The 19,418-nt window shown below is 37.3% G+C and overlaps 1 protein-coding gene across 1 annotated transcript; it reads right to left on the reverse strand.

Moving 5' to 3' along the window:
- Nucleotides 1-6,045: 6,045 nt before the first annotated feature.
- LOC121876249 (probable glutamate receptor) lies at nucleotides 6,046-14,470 on the reverse strand. Its single transcript, XM_042381265.1, has 10 exons — nucleotides 14,424-14,470; nucleotides 12,180-12,338; nucleotides 10,485-10,628; nucleotides 10,123-10,213; nucleotides 8,833-9,136; nucleotides 8,251-8,465; nucleotides 7,701-7,881; nucleotides 7,419-7,518; nucleotides 6,705-6,834; nucleotides 6,046-6,536 (listed from the first exon to the last, which is right to left on the reverse strand). Exons 2-10 carry the CDS (start codon nucleotides 12,254-12,256, stop codon nucleotides 6,438-6,440), a joined length of 1,341 nt encoding a protein of 446 aa, XP_042237199.1. The 5' UTR covers nucleotides 12,257-12,338; nucleotides 14,424-14,470; the 3' UTR covers nucleotides 6,046-6,437.
- Nucleotides 14,471-19,418: the final 4,948 nt, after the last annotated feature.

The following is a 19,418-nucleotide window of genomic DNA, read 5'->3' on the forward strand; positions in this document are numbered from 1 at the left end:
ACTTATCCAACTTGAATCCGTTGCTCCGAGTCCTATCCTGCTCGGATATTATAAGAACTTTATCTATATCCCTTTATTGATTCCTTTCACCCACTTAAATACTTCTATCATATCTCCCCGCACTCTTCGTCTTTCTAGGGAATGCAAGTTAAGTTTCTTTAACCTATCCTGATATGGAAGGTTTCTAAGTCCCGGAATCATTTTTGTCATTCTTCGCTGCACCGACTCTAGTGAATTTATATCCATTCTATAATAGGGGCACCAGAACTGAACCGCATAATCGAGGTGCGGCCTAACTAGCGCAAGATATAGTTGCAATAAGACCTCTGCACTCTTGTTACTTACACTTCTAGATATAAAACCCAATATTCTGTTTGCCTTATTTCGAACATTAACGCACTGTTTTCTAGGCCGTAGGTCCGGACTTACAAGTACCCCTAGGTATACAGAAAGCCCACACAGGTAGACAGTTTCATACACTTTTTATCGAATCACCTGGAGTACCAAAATGTCAGTTTTTTCTTCTATGTTCTTAAGATGTCTGCGTATTTGTGACTCTGAATTTACTGACGATGAATTGAAACACATTCGTTCCATTGCACAAAAACTCGGGTACCCTTCTGTGCTTGTTGATCGTTGTTTTAAAAGGGCTAAAAATCCTTTCATTCTTCTCAAACCAGGCAAATTCCTACACTTAAGAATATTTTGACTCTGCCCTATCGTTATGAATTTGTCCCGTTAGTTCGGTCCCTCAAGCTACTAAATATTAATGTTGTTTTCAAGTATGACTCAACCATTACCAATATGTTAATAAGAAATAGCCCAAGTTTGAATGTAAATGAAAGTGTTTATTGTATTCCATGTAGCAAATGTAATTGTAATTATGTAGGACAGACAGGAAAAACACTGCAGCTCAGATTCAAACAACATAAGTACACTATCAGAACAGCATCTGAAAGCAGTGCCTTGTTCGTTCATGTTAGGAATAATAATCATCCCATTGCTTGGGAAAAAAGCTTAGAAGTATTTAAATCATCTTGTGTCACAGAAAGACTTCTGGTTGAAGCTAGTTTGATTAAGGAATTAAAATCAATAAACCTAGTGATGGTCAGTTCAAAACTGATAATATGTTACATAAATTTATTTGTCAGTGGCCCAAGGTTAAAAATGCTTTGAAAACCTTTGATCTAGATGCATGATAGTTATTTAGTGGGTCCCTTATTTTTTACCTGACCTGACTAGTCACGTCACCCCCCTTCTCTTAAGCTCCTCTACGTGTGTGTTGGTTTGGGGATTAGTGGATGACATCATTATGATCTGACCTCATGTTTTATATGGTCACCCTGTATATTTATGCCTCTCTCTGTCCATGTAATCCATTTGCCTCTGAAGATGTCTTGAATAAAGGCGAAAGCTAAGGTGCTCCGTTGTTTCCCTTTTCCCGTGTGATTTTATCAAGATTTATCTTATCCACGTTTTCATTGTGGATCTACATATTTATATATATATATATATATATATATATATATATATATATATATATATATATATATATATATATATATATATATATATATATATATATATATATATATATATATATATATATATATATAGATATATATATATATACAAGTACTTTGTGTTCCAGATGTTACCTAATCATCCCCAAGTAAGGTTAGGTAGCTGCATCTGAATTGACAGGATGTGCTAGCACGGGAGAGCCGAACCAAGGATAATGGGGTTAAAGTTATCCGGATAGTGTACAGATCGCACGGGACTTAAATACTACTGGATGAACGACCGGGCAAACAATAGCTTGAACCTAGTTGTATCCCATAGAAGAAAGTACATATGATACAGAGTGGTAAAGGGATAAACCCTCGGTTCTATACCACAATGGCGATGAATATTGGCGACTAAAAGTAATCCTGAAAAGAAAACAAACTGGGTCAATTGCTGTCTATGTTAAGATAATAAGAAGGAAGAACTTAAATCTCCAAAGACTAACCCTACTAGAAGAGAGGAAGATGGCTACAGCAAATTAGCCAAGAATATTCCTCTTTTCAACTCATTCAATGCCCTTCCAATAAGGATTGATATGGAAAGACTAGATGATGGAGATGGTATTACAGAGACATTGAGGAAAAATAATGCAAAATATCATGAGATCTGTAGACTTAGGTTTAACAATACAATGTTACAGAGCCCCAAAAAGAGCAACTACCTCTGTAGTTGACAGTGATGAAGGTTGTAGAAGTTAAGTACCACGAAAGCCAAGAGACACAAAAACCACAGCAGAATGCTTTTTGTGCGACAAGCCAGCACCAGAGAGTGCTCTCAGACAAGCAATGACAATCAAACTCAATGACTGTGATATCCCTCCGTGCTACTCACAATATTGAGGACAGGCAAAGTTGACAAGTAAGAATAATGAGCGAATAATCTAGGGGTTGAAATACGTGGATGCAGGAAGTAAGGAGCACACACAAAAGAATCACTGTTATCGTGACAGACAAATTTAAGTTATGAAAGGGGTCAGAAGATTATTAAGTAAACTGAGTAATTTAAGAGCATTTATGTTATTAATTATTGATTAATATAGTTAATTTAGATACATTACATAACAAAAGTAAAACACTACTATGCAGTTATCAAAACAGATCGAAATATTAACTGATTGTTCTTACTTTAAACATTAAATACACATACTATGTACAACAACACAATAACCTGATGGAATTGGCAGCTAAGGTAGCAAGTCTATGTTGCGATGGCCAACCACAAGAAACCAGGGATTAACGCTGTAATCCACTACCATCAAACCATCACAACACCACCAGCAGTAGCCCTTAATACAATTCTTCGTCCACACCCCGGGTGAAGAGGAACACCGTAAGCCGCAGAGAAGAGACTCAGCTTACCAGGCAGACACACTTGCCTCGATACCTCAGTCTCATAGCGGATGGGAAACTGGATCTGTATCGGTGCTCACTGCGGTCGAGTAGCTTCGTGAAGCAGTTTCTTCCCATGGTGTCAAGTTGGAGCAAGTGATGGTTATGGTGGTAGAGTGAGGAGGGGACAGAGTCGTCACAACAGAATCAATGAATGTGCAAAGAGCCTCGGTGACAAAAAACTCCTTGCTAAAGTTAGTGCAGGAGATGTAGTGGCACAAGAGATGAAATATCACCCTGCCTGCTTAGCTGCACTGTACAACAGAGAAAGAGCTTATCTTAGTGTAAAGGAATATGAGAAAAACACAAAGAACCTTGACAAAAAAGATGCATATACACTGGCTTTCTCTGAATTGGTGACATACACCAAGGAGATAAAAACTGCATGTGAAGGTTCTAATCAAACAATTTTTAGACTAGCAGATTTAGATTGTGCTCCTTCCTTGTACTTATCAAAACAGCTGTACTGCAACAGCTGTGCCATAGCAAGACCTGACTTGGATGATTCATGCTGAATTTGTGATTTAATGTCTGTGCCATGTAAAATCATACATTTGAATGGGAGAAGTGATGAAGGAACTGCTTTTTCAATACTTCCATCATCAAGTATGGTTAGGAATTTTTAGCACAATCTGCCGTATTATTGTTACAGCCTTGGCCAAATGAACACCTTCACTGTATTTGCCAACCTCAGCCAAGATGGGCGCTACATCCTCTTGGGATGCTAGCAAAACATATCTTCCTTGACTGTGAGCTTTCTGTTGAGGAATATGTGAAACCAATTGGGCCTGTAATTTAGCAGAATGAACTTCAGGTAATTCGACACCAAATTGTTCGAGTCTTTGCTTGTACAGTAAAACTAGGATCGCGAGACCCCATTTGCTGTGTATATTGCCATGTCTGTGTTCGCTAAAACTAGGAAAAGATAGCTTAGTGAGATGCCCCATGAGCATGGTATTTGCATTTCCTATGATAAGGTTTTAGAAATATCTGCCCAACTTGGTGATGCTGTTGTTTCCCAATATGTAGAAGATGGAGTTGTGTGCCCACTTGTTTTGAGAAATCATCTTTTATAAAAAATTTGCAGTAGACAACATTGATTATAACCCTACTGCAACTACAGCACACACATCTTTCCATGGTACCATTATTTGCTTTCCAGCACTCAAGCTTTGACAATCTTGGTGAGGAACGTGAGCCACTTCATATAGGAACAGTTCCAGTGAAGAAAGTTTCTGAACTTCCGGGCTCTTTCACCAGTGTTCCTCCAGCACAGATCATAAAAATCCTTCACAGCCACCAAAGCCAAACATAGCTATTACCAGCTCCTTACTCTATAAGACAATGGATGATGGATGAGTATACTTGGCTTGAGGAGGTTTCCCTGACTGAAGAATTGGATAATGTTGTTTCCATAACATGGGCAGTCCATCATGTAACACATAAGAGAGGATCCCCCTTTGAAGTAAGCATCACATCACTTTTAGCCTCAATTAGAGACCAAGCTCATTCTGTCGCAACAATCAAATATGTTATGGACAAAATTAGAGACATTATGGCCTTTTGAATCCTGGGCAGACCTTCCACCAACAGCTGCGAGCTGCTAAGAACTGACCAAGTGTTCTTGAAAGAAAGATTGTGGACAACAGTATAAATGTATCCGCTCTGGTCTCACTTGCACAGCTCTGTGTGGATGCACATGCCAGCAGCTGTAAATATGAAAGCAATTCTTATGACATTATCTCCCAAGGATATGAGCAAGATATAAACATATTTTCATTGTTTAACTAAGAATCGCTTTCACTACGAAAATAAGTAAAAGTATGTGCAGAATCGTTACTTTATGCATAAAAGACATATCTGATGGCTCCAAAACAATCATAATCTGTTCCAGCATGCTGTAAAACATAGGAATAGACACCTTATATGCACAGATTGCCCAATAATAAATTCATTATATGTAAAAATATGTTTTCGGTTTGGCAAATTTGGCGGCCATCTTGGAATTTTTAATGTCCAATCTGATAGATTTGATAAGTAACCCTTATGAATGTTCAACCCAGTTTCATTCTTGAATGATCATTTGCATGATTGTACTGTACCTGTTATCCGTTCAGTGGTTTGGTATTTTTTCCACAAGTGGTACTGTCTTCTCATGTTTTTATCTGGACTTTCTTCCTCTTTTCCTTGTCTTCCGGGGTAAACATTTTTCTCGGGGATTTCTTTAAATTTGTCACGATTTTTCTGTATTTTATTCTTCCCTTATGATATCAACCAAGTTTATTTATATTAATTTTTCCAATATGCATTGCTAGTCACCATGGTTGAAGTGAAAATATTTTTCTGATACTTAGCTCCGACTTTCAAAGATAGTTATCTGTCTTAATATGTAGTGTAGTGGTCGCTGGTATAAATTGATTTCCCACCGACTTGAACTTCATTCAGTCGTCAAAATTAAATCCAGAATGTTGCCTTCCATGGTGTTGTTCTAGGAATGAATCTTGTGTGAGGTCAAGGAATTTCTCTCCTTCAGCCTATGCGGTAAGAAGAAAGATTCACCCAGTCTATCGTCTCATGACTAAAATCTCCTATGATGGGAGCTTGGGACCTGGATGTTGTCTGGATGACTGTGAAAGTCAGCTACTTCCCTCTCTGAAACAAAGTCAGCCCTGTAGTACAGAACATGCCTGCTGTCAGCTTACAGTTATTTGTCTGTATAATATCAACCGAATTCATTCAGAAAATCCTATTTCATTTTCTTCGTCATTGGTGGTTACTGTCAGGTGTTCCTTAATTAACAGACATCAGCACACCACCTTTCTGAATGGTGTGCGATATCCCGGTAAATAAAAGTCCCCTGGTTACACACCTGCCTGGCCCATGACACTAATCCCATTAATATCTTGATGTTCTTTCTCCGCATACGCATAGTTTTGGCATTTATATACCAGATATAGAAGTACTGTAATATTATTTGATGATTATTTATTTCTGTTCAAATTTCAAATTCAGTCAGCAATGATTTATGTAACTCCAGAATACTAATATTTGGTACAAGTGGAACATAATAGTAACAGTTCAAACGACTTGGTGTTGGTTTAATAGTTTATTTATACATAAACATTAACTACGATCAGATTTTCAGTAGACTTCATAACACATACAGAGGCACTGTACTGAGTAGCTATAACACGGAAATTTCGGATGTGTAGAACAATAACAAAAACGTGTTTCTAGATATTGAAACAACCCTTCTTGTTCTAAAGTACATAAGAGATAAAGTATAATAAAAAAAAAATTCTTGTCAAGATCAACTGCATACATTTGCAGTCAGCTTGAAGACTCCCCACAGCGGTGATGAGTTAGACAACTTACCACAATCTTGTCAGTGGCGGTAAGTAAGAACTGGGACAAAAATGCAGTGTATCGTGTTGCTAAGACGTCACAGTTGTGCTGGGTGATGAGTTGTGACGGTGTATAGGTTTACGAAGCTCTGTCACCATTACGTTTGTCGACGCAAAGTTCCAGACAGAAGGTGACCAGAGCCAGCAGAAGTCCTGCGCCCAGCACCACCAACATCCCCTGTATAGGAATATACGAGTATAAAATCTAGGCAATTGAGCTATACAGTATATATATATATATACTCTAAATCTGCATGCTGTTTTAAGAAAACAAGACCAGTTGTCTCTCCGTTCACAGCCTTAAGAGTTTATTTTGATAATGATGATAAAAAAATACTGCATTTACCCAGAGATTGTTGATGGCGAGAGGTTCCCTGACTGTGATGATGGAGGGCGCATGGCGACACACAGTGGAGAAGGGGATACTGCTCATCAACCAGTGGTCGTACAGCCCAGACTCCAGTATGGCCCTCACCCTGACACGGTAAACACTCGTTACCTCTTATTCTTACAGACAAATTGTGACCTACAGTATATTAAATATTTATTGTTGAGGAGACCGTAATTAAAAGAGACGGCCCTACACGCAGAACCATCATAGAAAATCTCCAGACAGACGGAACATACAGAGTGAGGGTCATATACCTGTCTTTGTCCTACTACGGAGACAGGCCAGGACCAGACAATGTGTAGAGTGAGTGCAAGTTATTTTATTCCTTTAAGGTTTACCTCCCCTATTATCAAAGATCCCATGTCCCACTAAAATATATATATATATATATATCTTAGAATATTGTGACTACTACAGTTATTATACAGGGACTGTAGGAAATGACCCTTTTTATTAGTCCTGGAAACAGTTTCTTATCAGCTTTCTACTGAAGTCACTAACTTTCTTGTATCCTTCATAAAAGCTAATAATACCATAGAACTGTAGATATAACAGTAAGGTTAATGTTTGAAAACTGGTGAAAGAATGACGACTTATATTAGAAATGTGAAAACTCTCATCTCACTTAGTTTCCGACTACTGCCTCTGTTTAGTTATGAAGGTCCTCACCTATAACTCATGGCACGAACGAGCAGATTTCCTTTGAGTCCGATGATGCAGTGGGTGATGGGAAACAGCGCCATTCGCATCTTATAGAAGTCACATCGTCCTGCAACAAGTGGAAGAAATGAAGAACCTCTGTTAGCTAACACCATCCATGACTTCGAATGTGTTCTTTTTCTATTTCTTAAACGGACAACAGGATAGGACAATTTTAGTTTCTATCTTATGTGCAGATGGCACTTTTTACTGGTCTGTTATCGGAGAACATATATCAAACAAAATGTTCACCTGCTTTTGCGAAGTAGTTGGCAGCGAGTCGGTCAAGAGCGAGGCCAGGGCTGAAGAGGACGTGGTGACCCTTGGTGACCAGCTTCTCCATCACGTCCGGGAAGGTTTTTGATAACTGGTATTTGACCCGACCCACCTTGTATAGATTCCCCAACTCCTGCAACTCACCACTCTTCACTGTCTGTGACCAACACACTATTATTATAATTAACAACACTGTACACGATTCTGGAGAAGCAAAGAATAAGAAGTTAAAGTAAAAGCAGTAGGGAGAGTAAAGGAATTTTATAGGAGAGTATTTAGCCCATCCTATACTCATATGATGTGTAAAGACAACTTTAATGTTATAACGACTTCAAGTCAGGAATGTTTGGAGGACAGAACTCACTACTGGATCATTCTGTACTATGTCATGTTTTGTCGTGATGATGAATGTTAAGAAAGGACTTTTCATATGGCCGAAGAAGACCTATAATGTGGTTGGCACAGCCGACAAAGGTGTCCTAGGGTATGGTCACAATAATTATGTTGATTAACTTCAGGAACTCACGAGAAGGAAATCAGTAAAAACGTCGTTGCGCGTCATGATCAGAGTGACGGAGGAGTCGAGCAGGTTCCTGAGGGTCTGCAACGGCTTGGAAATGTATCGCACCGCCAGTAGGGAGACCAAGTTGCCACTGTAGCTCCACATCACCATCATCGTCACCACCATCCACCCCAACACCAACAACATTTCACTACCACGTCGCTGCCCCAAGCGCAAGTCTGCATAGATGCGAAACAAATGATATGACATTGAACGATAAACGATTTTTTTTTATTTGTGATAATTTATAATTAGACATTATTTATATTACACAATATGTATAGTTTTTATCGTATTTAATATCTCATAATTGGATTCCTGTCCAATGTAGTCATAAAACAAGCACATAAAAGTTTTTAAAAATTATGTAACAGATTATATAAACCGTCTTTGCAAAGAAAAAATAAATCGACAGTATTAAAAAAAAGGAAAAAAATTTAAAGCATCCTTAAAAGCTTAAACCACCGAACTTTTGCAAATAGAAGATTCTCCAAAACATTATGTCAAGTATCAAAGTTTAGCCCATATAGGAACACTGTAACTCACCTTGACGAAGGGCTACTCTTAGATGTTCTAGAAATAAGTCAGTGATCCATGTGAAGCGTCCAACACCCTTTTTATTATTGTTGCTGCCAAGCACCACCATTGCCAACCAAGCTATCACCAGGGATGCCAACAGTGCCGCCCACACTACGGAATCCAGCGGGAACAGGAATCCCCACGGGTCGATTTCTGGTTGGCCTTTTCCCGCAACAAATTGAAGATCATCAGAGTATAATGAATGAGTAAACTCGAGGTATTTATTCCTATCCTCGGTGCGGGTATATGGTGCTAGAGCAATGTCCGCTTCCTGTGGTGATATATAAATATATATATATATATATATATATATATATATATATATATATATATATATATATATATATATATATATATATATATATATATATATATATATATATATATATATACACGAAGTACAATATGTCATGTCAGGTATTATTGATTTAACTTTTGGGTCTTTTTTTCTCATTTTTCATTTAATATTTTTTATTTATTATTATTATTATTATCATTATCATATTATTACTATTATTACATTTTCGCCCCCCGGGCCCCATTATGGGTCAGTGACCTGTGCCCGGGTGGGCTAATCCCGGTAAAAAAAAAATATATGAGCCAAGGAGGTGCAGGAGTGACGTGTCATACTGCACCATCCCTCGCCCCTTCCATCTCCAGCCTCCTGGTGTGAGGCTGCCAGCACTACTATTATTCCCTTCACTACTGAACGACAATTTTAATATTGGCTAACGCCAGACGATTTTATCCGGGCTGCCTGTGGTGACGAATTATATCCCCAATTTCCTCCTGACCTCTGCCCCTCCCATTCTTAGGATTAGAGCTAAAATTAAGAAACCAGGAAATATTTTAGGTGTGCCAAGAACAGAAGGCAATTGTTAGACAGAGAAATAGGTTAGATATGACTGTTCCTAATTTGTTAACAGAAAACATTTTCCTCCAAATCTGAAAAAAATATATGTGGGAAGATAGGATAATATACCCATGCAAGGGAGAGTTGCCGGCAGCTAGAGAGAAAGGTGGATAATTACCTCCCATTATAAAGGGACACGGAAGATCATTCTCAACAAGAATAGCTGGACACTAGGTTGACTAATGCTCCCAAAACATCATTCCGCAATAGTTTAACCCTCTGTGTACGGGCTCCCCTCTGAGATGAATAAAATCGTCTAACGTTAGCCAAATAAAGTATTAAAAAATGCCGCCCCGTTGTGAAGAGTTAGTGTAAATGGTCTACTAATGTTGGCCAATACTTACCTTCCTTCGGGTGTGACCTGTCATGCCAGACCAGGTCCCATTGTCCATCTTGTATCCGTATGTTTTGTCAACAGGTCTGATCAGATGGTACCTGTGAACCACACAAACACTTACTATCAACTTAATTATGTGCAAGTAACATTATAGCTAAAAACAAGAGACATTAATATTCTTATAATCTGTATATGCATCTCTATATCTATATGATTTTTTATGGAAGCCATTAAATTGTGTGTTGGCATCTTTATTCTTACTTTTTGTTACTTGAGTAAGCTAGTTAGATACTTCCTTCAATCTTTATATCGAGAAAAATTATCCACTAAATAAGATATAAAGAGTAACTATTTCAGAAGTTGACTCACGTAAAGTTGAGTGAGCTCGCCATAACATGGAGGACATTAGCCATGGGTCCCGATACACTGAGGCTGCCATCATCCTGTTCCTTTACGTAAAGGTGAGGCGGCCGCTCCACCACCGTCAGCACCACCCTCACCTCCTCCGTGAACCTGCACCATCACACCACACATTAGTTTTTATTTAGGTTGTTTATCCTAAACAAAAGGTATACTTTTTGTATTACCTTTATTGTGCGGAACTTCTTTGATAACATTTTAGGTGAAATTTTCATATGCTTCCGTCATACCCATCATAATATAAATCTTTAACTCTCCTACAACCGTGTCATCCAACGACTCTTCCAAAACCTGTGTTGTATTTTTCATTCTTTTCAGCGTTCCTTGCCACCAAATTAATTTTAAATTAATCAACTTGGGCCATTAAACATGATAGCTTTTATTTCTCTAATGTGAAACACTTCTGTTCCATATGGAGATAATGATATTTATAGTACATCTATTGATTAACATGTTATCATGACATATATCTTGCTGGCTTTTCCCAGTGTCCAAAAGCTAAATACTCCCTTAATATTAGTTACTGTCAGTCTTCAGAAAAACGTTGTTTCATGTACAGTATAGCGTCTACCTCTATAGTGCTTTACACAATGGTGTGTTGGGATGCCCCGGGTAAATGGGACTTGAAAGGTGTGGCAGACATTATAAGAGGATGACTGTGACATCAGTACCCACCACTGTCAAGTGAATGGATGGCCATAAGAGGGAAACACTAAAGCTGGGAAACTCGTAAGACAGCCTCACTACACAGGTCAGCAGGACAGCGATATGTAGGAGCATTAAACCACCTCACAATATGTCATGTCACACGTACACAGCAGTTTGTGATGTAGACTCTCTCCTTGAGGGATACAACGGGGAGAAGATTTTTGTGTGAACATAACACTAGACAACCATAGAAACATTGTACCCTCCAACAGTGCACTTGGTAAAAAATTTTTTTTGGACTTCTGGGTGGCAAGGCCGAACCCTTCTGAGGCCCACCATCTGTAATTGGATGAATGTGTATTCGATGACGTCTGAAGAGGCCATTTACTTGAAAAATTTACCTGAAGGCCATCCCACCTTGAGGTGGCCTAAATGTTCTTGATATTTCTGGCCAGGGCTGATTTGCTCTTATTTACACAGCTTGAACTGGTAGACTGTACTGTAGGTCTACTGCCCTCTATGTGAAATTTTTTTCCTAATATTCCTCTTGTACAACACCTTGGCGAGCTTGAATTTGTGCCCTGTTGTGTTGGTAGACCGAACGTAACGAAAACTTTATCTGGATTTACTTCTTCCACCTCGTTCACGAATTTGAATGTCTATGAGATTCGTCCAATTGTGTCTTGTCTGAAGTTGTCAGTCCTAAGGCCTAAAAGCTACATGGAAAATCGAGATGATTTAGTTCAGGAATTGACCTTATCGCTCTGTGTTGAACATCTTCTAGAGATGTCCTGAATTTATGAAGGAATATGGTATCCATTCCTGTATACAGTAGTCCAGAGAGGGAGGTACGAAAGATGAAATTTAAGGAATTTTTCTTTCCTTTGTATTTGTTTGTACGGCTTATAATTCCTAAAGTTTTGTTAGATGAAAAGACAATTACTCTTTACTTACAGCTTAGGTATTAAGGAGATGATGTTAGATAGGTATTGTTACCTGAAGGTCCTGGGGTGGTGTTGTAGGCCGCGGATTATCTCTGGGTCCTCCAGGGCCTCCTGAAGCGTTTGAACCATCACTCCAGCTGCCTCTTAACACACTACTTCTTCGCAACAGTCTGGTAAGAGTCTCAGTCTTCTCCACCCTGACACCACAGCTCTGTCATGATGATAATGACAACATGGCAATGCAAATTCTAATGATTTATTACTGAGATTATAAATACCTGATAATATGTTTGTTAAGCTATTGCATTGTTTTGAAATTTCAGATATCCCATAATTTTTCACTTACATTGTAAAATTTTCAAAATAATGATGAATGAGCGAGAAAAATAAGGATTAAACATTTTGCGTCAGACGAGGCTCACAGAAATGTTTATTGTTCAGTTATGTTAAGGTCGGCAACTATTAATTATGACACTGATCTACATCATTTTATAACGTAAGTGTAACTCATAACCGAACAATTTATTAAATTATCACTGGCTAACTGCTACTGCTTGCTGGTCATACGAGGTCAGCATGAATTAGCTAGTGTTAATACCCTCCCAGTACCCCATTTTTCCGGCCGTATGCTGCCGGAAAATTGGGGTATGTGTGCGGCCGGCTGAGTGACGTCTAAATTTCGGGCAATGTGGCCGGTAAGACTGTTATTATTCCTTATATTTTGGGTGTAAATAAAAAGCAGGGAAATTAAGGAAATAAACGAGAAACCAGATATGTTTCCCAATTTCTTCACACAATACTTAACTAGGCTAGTGACTAGTGCTAATATTTCAATGCAGAATATGTCTATGCTGAAAATGAAAGGTTTGTTTAGTTTTAAATACTGGTATTGTTTGTAAAAAAATTCTGACAATAAAATATATTATTAGTATTACTGATTTTACATTTCAGTCTGTGGAACGCAGTGCTGTTTTATGTTGGCTTAGTACACCTGCGGCCGATCGCTGATTACTTGCATCTGTAAGTGGCCGACTAGTGTACAAAGGTTGCTGACCCCTGATCTATGAACCATTCCCGGATAAAGAGATAAAACATGGCCACGGAATTCTCCAAAAATTTAGGCTATTGAATGTCCTTAATAAAAACGAAACTACTTTCTAACTTCTCTTACAATAAAATCCAATTTCATGGGCGTTATTCAGATTGAGTATTACAGCAGTCATAATGATGATAATACTCTGGTGCTACTACTATTGCTACTAATAATAGGCACCAATAATAAATAATAGTTTATTCGTTTAATAAAGTACAGTACCATTACTATTCTTACATATTCTTTAAATTGGAATATCAGGAATATGAATAAAAATCTTGTTTTTTAAGTACTACAATACTTCTGCTACAGCTAAAAACAGGTTTTGGTGATTATAAAGAATATTACTAATACCACTAGTTGTAATAGCATTAATAATATTAGTAAATACTAAGGGACTGTTATGGCTACTTGTGTTAGGTTCTCATAATAATAATAATAATAATAATAATAATAATAATAATAATAATAATAATAATAATAATAATAATAATAATAATAATTAATAATAGTAAAAATTAATAATAGTAAAAATTATAATAATGGTAAATAGTTAGGTACTGCTACTAGTCATAGGCTTTAATAATGATATTGATAATAAATTTTAATACTAAAGTTTATTAACAATATCATTACTAAAGCCAATGACTAGTAGCAGTAGCAGTACCTAACTATACTACTACTACTACTACTAATAATATAGTTTTCACCTAATAAACGAGGTTTATTTCGCAAACTCTTCACCAATTGCAAATCAATACCAGTATAGTTACTGTTACTTTAAATACAGATTAATGTATATAAAATATTCAAGGTACATTAATTTTACGAAGCGCGAAAATAGTCATCTCAACATAAACCTATTTTGCCTAAACCTAGAGTGTTTCCATTGTCTGGATGCTAGTAATATATTTTGTTTTATTGCAACGTAAATTTTATGCAAATTGTACTTTAGAATTACATTACATTTCTACCGTTAAGAGCAGTGCATTCATCCCTCAGGAGTATATGGAGCTCTTCCTAGCATAATCTATGACTAAATTCATGCTAACATGATGGGAAAAATCACGGGTCGTTACTGTTTCTTCACTTTTACAGAATTCATATTGAAGAGAACTAAGCTAATATTTTCCTTATTATATTCTTACCGTAGTTACCAGTGTGACTTTTGATTATAACTAATTTTCCTCCATCATCACTTACCTCTGGCGTGTTGGCAGCTCCGCTTACCACCGCGACCAAATAAGAGTGACAATTCCTCGATGCAACACCGAGTATTTGTAGCCTCAGTTGCTGAGCCCGAAATGTCAAAGGAAGGCGATGGAACGGCATGACATGCGCCTCTTGTATGTCTACCTTTACAAGAAAAATTGACTTAATTTTTGCATAATTTTCTTGTTTGATAATGATCACAATGGTACACATTTGTCACCACGTTTACGGTGTCCGTTTTGCGCATCATCTAGGAGGATCAATGTTTTAGTGCTAAAACAAGAGAAAACGTAAGTGTGTAGGTAATTACAATATAGTAATATATTAATAACATTACATTAATTATCCAAGTACCTGACTCAACCAGCTATTTATTATATTATAATTTACAATTAATAACATTAGTATGTTGCACGAGAAGAAGAGTAATTGTTGTACAATTGGAAATAGAAACCGTCCGATAATGATATCAAAGAGTTTTGTTTGCTGCTGTTGAATAACTAACGTCGACAGAGTTGATATATACTACATGTTGGACTAGATGCACTAAAAGTGTAAGAAATGTCTATTAATGTGAAGGACATTAAAAAGTATGTTTTATATATACTGTATAATATACAGTATATACAGTGTATATTCTACAATACTACAGTTCGCCACTTGTCGCCTCACTAGTCACAGGGTGGTCAGAATAAATAAAGATATCATTAAGATATATTCTAAATTCATGAAACTGTGAAAAAATTATAATGAATCCACACATAACTTATAGTATTAGAATTTACAAGTTATAAAAAGTAAATAGGGAATCTTAGCTTATTCAGGCATTAGATTAAGTTTTGATAGTTTATGAGTAATATGAAAACAAACATTCCTCCTTTACTTGAATAGTTAACTAGATATTAATGTGTGTGGACATTACTGTAAATGTATACATATCCTTTCATTTGTCTCAACCTGTTCTATATGTTTCTATTGTTCCACTTAATTCTTAAGTGCGTCTGTATTTATGTGAATGATGACCGTGTCCGTATCAGTGTGTATGTTTAAGACCGTGTGTATGTGTGAATAACTATGACATTTGTATATATTAATATCTATGACCGGTTTTGTATCAGTAAGACTGTATATGACCATGTTTGTATCGCTGAGAAAGTGGATATCAGGGTGTGTATGTGTGTCTGTCGAGCTGTGTACGTCACTTAATATCAGTGAGTTACTATGTAACACTAACTGTGTAAGAAAGTATATGTATCAGTATGTACTTTATGTTTGTTAACATTCAGTGCCTATATTAATGCAACTGCAATTGTGTACAATTATTATGGTGTTTCTATTTGATTATATTCATGTGTGATTGTGTTCATATGATTGTACTTGTATACGTAAAAAATTCATACATGTGTGATTGTGTGTTTATTGATTTATACAAATGGTGTCGTGTACATTTGCGATTGATTATATGTATAAGATGCATCTGCATCTGTATCCTTGTGTTATTCTGTATCTGTGTGAGTGTATACATTTGGTGTTTCATTCCTGTGTAATTAGTGTACCTATGGAATCATGTTATTTCTTGATTTTGCATGTGTCATTATACTTTGCTGTACACGTATAACTTTGTAATTGTGTGTGTAAGTATTTGTGTGCATGTGTGATTGCGGGCCTCTTAAATCACACAAACACAATAATGGTTACACATGTGTCTTTGTCTATATCTGTTTATATTTGTGTCTGTACTTGTGTGACTGTGCCTATATAACTGTACCTGGGTGATTATACCTATATAACTGTACTTGTATGACTATACTTGTATGACTGTACTTGTGTAACTGTACCTGAATAATTGTACCTGTGTACCTGTAGCATTGTGATTTTCTGTGTGGAACTGTCCCTTTGTGACTTTACAGTACTTTTGTAAATGTACCTGTGTAGCTATACCTGTGTGATTGCTTGTGTGGCGAGGATCTCTTGCAGCAGTAAGGTTAAGAGGCGACTAACTGTACATAATGCATAAGCTTTAAGTAGTACTACTAACCTCCCGGGGCCACAACTCCCTAGGACTCCCTCAACGCCCACAGCCACCAGGACGACAACATTACACACCGGGACTTTTAAGGTGATGTTACACAAATCCCAGAAGTTTTGTTAATAGGACTAAAATGTTGTGTGCTAATGATGACACAAAAAGCCAGACATTATAGACATTAGTAAGCTGTCGCCTGTTGAGTTTGATTAACCAGGGTATCATCACCCACCCTTCACAAGGACGAGGCTGCAGAAAAGAAGGTGTTAAAGTATATCAAGAGACACCCTGTAGTCATTCATTAATTTCCATAGTTTATACCACAAAATAATTATAAACTAGTAGAAGGTGTGAACTACAGTGCAATGATATTCCTTCAGGGACGCCATCATCCAATATTTGACACAGCAGCAGTCTCATCGACGTACCACAAAATGATTTCATGAAGTAAAATTCTTGTTGAAGAATTTGCTAACATTCACAGAAACGGTAACGGACTATGTAGACCAAAGTTTAACAGTGGATTTCTCCAAGCCTTTCGATGAAGTTACACGTGCATGTGCAAAACATTAAAATGGATTCATCTGGTAAAGAATCTTGCCGGGAAAGGTTCTTAGTGGAGTAACCGAAGGGTCCATTGACCTCAGACCCACCCCAGTTGTTTGCGGGAAAGTGCAAAGCCAGAAAGACATTACATCCATGGTAAATCACTTGCATGAGACTTACAGATGATTACAAAATTCACAATTGTTTTTCAGTAGATTACTGTGTAAGACCCTCCATGTGGGGCTTGGTGACACACAGCAGAAATAGTCTCATATTAATTAATTGGCACATGTAGTTAAAATGTGGCTCGTTTTGCTGGCCGTTGGCCAAAACGCACAGCAAGCAGCAGGATTTCGGCTGTTGCTAGAAATGGACAACGGTTTGGAGGGGATCTTTGCTAGCCGTGTGAGTGCTCAAATGAGCCTCACATAAGTTCAAGTAAAATTGAAATAAATCATGTAATGATTTAAAATATAACGCATAAACTGTGACATAATTCTATTTATTTGTCACTTTAAAACTTCTTTAGTATTATTAAATCATTATTCAGGGTCTTTGACCAGCCAGCCGCCGACACTTTTAAAGAAACTTCACGATACACCCATTGCCTTTTCTTTAGCTTTTGCAGACGTCTCACTTGCTTCACCAATTAAAGAACTATAGCACAATCCTGCAAGGCCTCAACTGTAGTAACGGGATCCATGGCGAACCTAGTCTACTGTAGACGCTTTGTTGTTGTTTTCGTTGCGTTGGGCAGACGCGCCAACATAGCAGCCCGGTGTGACGCAAAACATCTCTTTGTTTTGCTGGCCGGATTGTGTTTGCCGAACAAGTTTGGAGGAAAGTTCCCAGTGTGCCGCCACCTTAGGAACAGGACCAGTAAATGGAGACAGAATTGTAAAGCGTGACCAAACTCTGGGAACATAAATTGCATCTTTGAGAGCGAATGCAGGAGAGCTCAGTCACCTTCACAAAGCAGTCATATGTGTCAACCTGGACCACTACCCTGTATATATACAGTACAAGTATGGAGACCGCACCGACAAAATCACATCACCACAAAAAGTACAATGCCTTACGATAAGGATTATTCCTGACATACCGCATCGATGCATCGTAGTTATCTAAATAGGCTGACGGCTGATGGGGTTAATTACATGCGTAATTCTGAATAAATGTGAATGTGCTTCTGTGTGATTGTCTATTTGCGTGTCTTTGAACATATGTGATTGTCTGACTTTGAACACGTGTGTTTGAGGTGACTTTGAACATTTGTGAGTGTGACTTTTAGCAAAAGTGATTGACTTTCAATTGTATATCTCTGTGAATGAACATTTGCGATTGTGTGTATCTGTGACTCAACATGTTTAATAATGTCTCTGTGTGACTTTGAACCTGTGTGATTGTGTACCCGTGTAGTTCTATATAACTTTATGTTTATGTATGCGTCGGTAGCTCTGTGTTTCTGTAGCTCTACAGACTTAACTGTACCTGTGTGATTATGTACCTTGATAACTTTGTACCAATGTAACTTATCATCGACGTAGTGTACCTCTGTGTTATTTTACATATACTGTACCACTGTACCTGTATGACTGTACCTTTATAAACATTTCTCTGTATAATTGTGTATACATTTGTGTGTTCCTGTATAACTATGTACCTGTATGACTGTGTACGCATATGACATTATGACAGTGAGTCTAGGTATATTGTCTGTGTAAATAGGAACTGTACATGTGTTAACATGTCTCCCAACAAGTATATATTTTCTGTATGATAAACCCAGTGTTTGATTCATCATTGTCATAGCTTGAGGTATTGTAAAATGAATGTTTATGTGATTTACCTTAACGTTTTATCAAAAAAGAAACAATTATTTTGTAAAATTTTAATAATCAATTGAGCACTTGAACTCTTAGCTCTTACTGTAGCTCCATAAAACGCGGTAAATATATTTTTAAATGTATAGAAGGAAGGATAGAAAATAATGGTTGTTAAATATGTATTAAGTCGCCTCGAGTGAAGACCCAGAACAACGTCAAGCTCCTAATTAACGGGTTTAATTACACCATGAATATGTACACAGCGCTGTAATCAGCAAGGTCACTAAATCTTGAATTTCCAATCTTAACTTATATAAAATAATTAATTAGGTGGAAATTAAACGACTTTTCAGGCTGGTGAGTGGACGCAGGTGAGGCTGACAGTCCACTTAATCGGCCCTGGACTTGTTATAATTGATGAGCAGAGGGACCGGGCTGCTGAGAGGTGACGAGGTAGCTACACTACTGACGACTCACACACAGGAACTCTCACAGGTACTGAGGTTATGAAGTTGATCAATAGATTTATATAGATTTAATCATGGGAAATACATCAATTATTTTATAATTGAAGTCTCGCTGAATACA

The sequence above is a fragment of the Homarus americanus genome, unplaced genomic scaffold (genome assembly GCF_018991925.1).
Source record: "Homarus americanus isolate GMGI-L3 unplaced genomic scaffold, GMGI_Hamer_2.0 scaffold34921, whole genome shotgun sequence".
Taxonomy (NCBI): domain Eukaryota; kingdom Metazoa; phylum Arthropoda; class Malacostraca; order Decapoda; family Nephropidae; genus Homarus; species Homarus americanus.